The sequence below is a fragment of the Otolemur garnettii genome, unplaced genomic scaffold (genome assembly GCF_000181295.1).
Source record: "Otolemur garnettii isolate 467f Iridium unplaced genomic scaffold, OtoGar3 scaffold00043, whole genome shotgun sequence".
Taxonomy (NCBI): Eukaryota; Metazoa; Chordata; class Mammalia; order Primates; family Galagidae; genus Otolemur; species Otolemur garnettii.
Window position 1 is genome coordinate 7,232,546 of NW_003852438.1, and position 5,089 is coordinate 7,237,634.

At 48.0% G+C, this 5,089-nt stretch overlaps 2 protein-coding genes across 2 annotated transcripts in view; one reads left to right on the top strand and one right to left on the bottom strand.

The window, feature by feature from the left end:
* CSAD (cysteine sulfinic acid decarboxylase) overlaps positions 1-2,953 on the bottom strand; it is a 35,312-nt gene extending 32,359 nt beyond the window's left edge. The window contains exon 1 of the mRNA XM_023513586.1: positions 2,939-2,953. The gene's annotated coding sequence lies outside the window, so the exon portion shown is untranslated. The remainder of the gene's footprint in view (positions 1-2,938) is intronic.
* Positions 2,954-3,546: 593 nt separating this feature from the next.
* ZNF740 (zinc finger protein 740) overlaps positions 3,547-5,089 on the top strand; it is a 9,249-nt gene continuing 7,706 nt past the window's right edge. Inside the window, exon 1 of the mRNA XM_023513587.1 lies at positions 3,547-3,862. Within this exon, the coding sequence (XP_023369355.1) occupies positions 3,854-3,862 (9 nt within the window). The 5' untranslated portion in view covers positions 3,547-3,853. The remainder of the gene's footprint in view (positions 3,863-5,089) is intronic.

A 5,089-nucleotide genomic window follows, 5' to 3' on the forward strand; every position in this document is an offset into this window, starting at 1 on the left:
AAATAAAAAAGAAAAAGCAATAAGAGATGGTCACTGTTAGTGACACACAAATTGAAACAATGAATTTAATTTTTCACCTGTTAACTCTGTAACTATTAAAAATTTAGGCAGGGGCCACGTACAATGGCTCATGCCTACAATACCAGCATTTTGAGAAGTCCAGGCAGGAGGACAGCTTGAGTCCAGGAGTTCAAGACTAGCCTTAGCAATAGAGTGAGACAACAACTCCACAAAAAATAAAAACAATTAGCTGATAAAGTGGAACACATATGTAGTCCCAGATACTCAGGAGGCTGAAACAGCTGAAGCTCCAGTGAACTATGATCTGAGTGAGCATGTAATTTGTTACAAACTTTTATAATTCAATTTCACAAACTCTATTAAATTGGACATATCCTATCCACAAATCTATATATGGAAAAGGATAAGTATACAAGGATGTTAACCATGGCACTGTTTATAAAGCAAAAAGACTGAAAGTAACCTAAATGGGACCTTACAACAGGCTTTTATTGGAGACAGAGTCTTACTCTGTTGCCCCGGGTAGTGTAATGTAAGATAATAGCTCACAGCAACCTTAAACTCTTGGCCTCAAGCGATCCTCTTGCCTCAGCCTCCTGAGTAGCTGGGACTATAGGCAGGCGCTACAACACTTGGCTGTTTTTTCCTATTTTTAGTAGAGACTGGGTCTCACTCTTGCTCAGGTTGGCTTCGGCCTCCCAAAGTGCTGAGATTGTAGGCACCATGCCCAGCCTGCAACAATTGTTTTACTTTTTTTTTTTTTTTCAGTTTTTGGTGGCCAGGCTAGATTTGAACCTGCCACCTCCAGCATATGAGGCCAGCGCCCTACTCCTTTGAGCCACAGGTGCTGCCCCCCACCCCAACAATTGTTTTAATGTGAACTGACTTAGATGTCTAAAATTGTGGCACATTCTAGGTGCTCAATAAATATGTAGCATATGGAAAAAAATGAATGAACAGAAAAAATTCTAGCAGGCTATATACCAAAACTGATAAGAATGATTACCTCCAGGAACATGGGACAGGGGAGAATAGTCATTTTCTGCCTTTTATACTTCAGTATTTTGTGGATTTTGTAAAAGAAATATGAACTAATTTTTAAAGATTATTTAAAAGACTTGTTTCTGGTAATATCTCTCTCTGCCTTTATCTCACTTTTAGGATGATTCTAAGAACACAAGGAACTTCCATTCAACGGCCCAAATGGTAGACTGGCTCAAGGAAATTTGTGTACAAAAATACTGTTTGGAAAAATCGTAACTTAAATGTAATCAATATTTCCTTCCATCAAATGCACTTTGCACAGTCCATCTTTAGCAGGGGCTCTCCCTAATGCCTAACGTTTTGGGGGGGGAGCATTTGACAAGAGGATCAAGTTTCCATTTTCCCAATGGAAAGGAGTCCTATGGTCTTTCCCAGGTGAGGAGGCCAAAGTTTTTGTTTGTTTTTTTGAGACAGAGTCTCAAAGTGTCGCCCTATGATCTTTCCCAGGTGAGGAGGCCAGTGTTTTTTCTTTGGGACAGAATCTCAAGCTGTTGCCCTGGAGAGAGTGACATGACGACATCAGAGCTCACAGCAACCTCCAACTCTTGGGCTCAACCCATCCTCTTGCCTCAGTTTTTTGTATTTTTAGTAGAGACGGAGTCTCGCTCTGCCTCAGGCTAGTCTCAAACCCTTGAGCTCAAGCAATCCACCCGCCTCCCGTCCCAGAGTGCTACGTGAAAGAGTAGAAGGTAACCAGGCTGGCCTCGGGGTGCACAGACCAGAACTGGGACTTTGACTTCAGCAGGGAGTAGTGAAGCCCCCGGCTACTCAGGAAACGCCTCTGAAAGAACACTAATTTTCAGATTGTGGTTGAAAGTGCAAGGCTGGAGTATGCAAAGAAAGTTAACCCCTCTCTCAGGTCGCCCTAAAATCTGCACACTTGGCCCCATTGTAAAGTTCAGGGAAAGACAACCTCGGCTGAGTTATGTGAAGAGGCTGGAAACCAATACAAACTGGTCAACATATGGAGATGGTCAATATAAGCTAGTAGGCCTACTGTACTGATAATGTACACAGTGGTGCACTTCTGGTCTATGAAAATTAGGACAACTTAAGGAGGTGGTCAATGTAGGGAAGTGGCCAACTATGGAGGTTTTACTGTATTCTGGCTCTAAGTGGGGCTCTGGCTCAGAAGTTTTGAAGACAAAATCAGAGACGGGGGAAAGTGATGGCGCTCTTTCAAGAAGCCTTAACTAGCTCCAACAAATCCTCTGAGGAGCATCCAGTGTATAACTATTTCTGTGCCCAGCTTCCTGCCCTCAGTCAAGATGGCGGTCGGGGCTCGTACGCGCCAGGGCGCACGCGCCTTTCCCGGCCCTCCTTCCTCTGGCCCTTCCGCGCGCCGGCACCACCCACTCGCCAGCTGCACCTCTCAGGGTGTCCCCAGCCTCACCCACTTTCTGGCTGCCTCTCTCCGTCTAGCTCCTGAGCCCGGAAGTGGATGTAGCCGCTTAGCGGAGAGGACAGAGGGGGAAGTGCTTCCGGGGAAACGGGCCCGGGTTGGTGTTTGTAAACTTGCCTCGGTCCCGGTGGGGGCAGCGGCGGCCGCAGGGTTGGCAGGGTGTGCTAGGGCCTGGAGGAGGCGCCGCGCGGCCGGGGAGACAGCGGGAGGCCGCGCCTGGCAGGTAGGAGCAACCCCCAGGGAGCGCGCAGCGTATCCCAGGCAGACAGCAACGCTTCTGCAGCTCGCAGGCCGTGGGGCGCCGCGCGGGAAGGAGGAGGGGAAGGGAGGAGGGGCGCGTGGCGGAGGGAGGGGGGTCCCTGAGGGAGGGGAAAGGCTGTGCGCGCACCCCGCCCCCAGTCTGCGCGTCCCGTCTCGTCCCCGGCCTGGGAGAGCGGGGCAAGTGGCAGGGACGCGAGCGCGAGCACGCACCTCGCGCTCTGCTCAGCGCTCTCCGGCCCTCTCCTCCTGATCAGTGCGGCTGGCGCAGCTGCTGGCTGGATGGCGGGCGGGTGGGACGGAACGTGCCGCGCTGGGCTTCGGCTGCTAGCCCTCCGCCTCCGCGGCGAGTTTCCGTACCTTCGGGCGGACTTGAAGAACGCGCACGTGCAGGCACTGCCAGTCCGGTTTCTGCCCGCCACCCAAGCGCAGTGAGATGGCCTGAGCTTTTCTCCACCCCAGTTCTGGCAGTCTCCAAAGTATGAGCTTTGCGGGCCGGCCCACTCCGCACAAAAGCCTCAAGGGGTCTCCGCCCCTTCCATTCCTAAAATGGCAAATCCTAGCAATTGCCCTGTTGGCAGAGTTCTTCCATACGAGGCCCCAATTACTTTTGCTCCTGTTGGCTACCCCTCCTCCTTGCCCAGGAGACCAGTTTCTCCTACTGACCTAGAAAGAAAATGCTTCTTGACTCATGTCCTCTTTCTGAGCTTCACAGAGAGCGCCCAGCAAAAAAAAAAAAAAAAGTTCAGCGTATCACACGTTGTATGGCCTGAGAATGTTACACTTAGCAGCGGCCTCTCCATTTCTGGTTTCAGGTTTCTGGTTTCTGAAACAGATCGTGAGCTTCACCAAGAGAATTCAACTGGAAAACCAAGACTGGCAGACTCTTTTTCTTCAGACAATAGGCAGGAGCCAGACAAAGTCCAGGGATTCTTAGGACACCGATTTTTTTTCTTTGGAGGACGCTAAGTTCTGTTTGACGACAAAGTTCAATATGGCAACAGGACTGAAGAAACGCGAAGAAACCATTACCATAATTTGGTGACAGTTCTTTAAACAACAGTCCCTTAAGGAAGGGTGGATCAAGGACCTCCTGAACTTTTGTGTTGCATTAAGTGAGAAATCAGCATGGCTCAGGTAAAAAGCTCTAGAGTCCTCCTCCTTCAAGATCACTGGGAAGCCTGTTTGCAGTTTCACTCTTGAATGCTGCCTTAGTCAACAAATTGACCAACCCCAGTGAGCCAAGCTATTAAGCACCAGGGGGAGATCTAGAGGAAGGAAAGGAGACAGGCCACAGCCCCTGCCTTCAGGGAGCTTCCAGTCAAATGAAGGAGGTAGGCTATTCTGCATCACAGGCACTAATGGGACATTTACAAACCAACATGTACTCAGTTTATGTTTGGAATGTTAAGTGCTGAGGAGTGTAAGAGAGTGAATAGTCTGGTGAATGCTTCGTTTATTTTTTTCAGCAGGAATTTATTGAACTCCTGTTATATGCAAGGCATTGTGCTGGGAATACAAAGATGAATAAGATTGTCCTTGTACCCAAGCAAGCTTCCGGGCTAATTGGGGTGAGGGGAGGGATGGAAAGATCTTTATTTTTGTAGTGACACCACTTTGCATAGGGGCTGGCTAGTAGTAGAGACTCTGTTGATTGAAGGAATGTGTAATAATAGAGGTATGTGCACTGCAGAGGAGAGGATGATACTTCTTCTTGAATAGAACAAAAAGATGAAGCTTGAAGGATGCATAGTGTTTTGCTAGATAAATAAGCAGAGAAAGGCATTCCTACATGAACTATGTGGGCAGGGGCTTAGAGACATGGGAAAATGTGATGAGATTCCAGGTACTGCAGGTAGTTCACGTTTATGGAGCAAAGGATTTAAATGGGGATAGTTAGGGAAATAAAATAGTGATGGCTGGGTAGGTGGGTGAGTTCATGGAGAAGTAAGCATGGTTCAATCCAAAGGCCTTTTGTGCCTTGTAAAGGAATTAGACCTTATTCTATAGTGGTGGTTCTCAACCTTCTTAATTCTTCCTAATGCTGCGACCCTTTGATACAGTTCTTCCATGTTCTGGTGACCCCCAACCATAAAATTATTTTAGTTGCTACTTCGTAACTGTAATTTTGCTACCGTTATGAATCATAATGTAAATATCTGATATGCAGGATGTATTTTCATTGTTACAAAGGGGTTGCAACCCACAGATTGAGAACCACTGTTCTATAGGGAATAGGGACTCCCTGAAGAATGTTAAGCAGCAGAGAAAAATCAAATGTAAGTGTATTAAAAAGTCTTTGGGGGCTCGGCGCCTATAGCTCAACCGGCTAAGGCGCCAGCCACGTACACCTAAGGTGGCGGG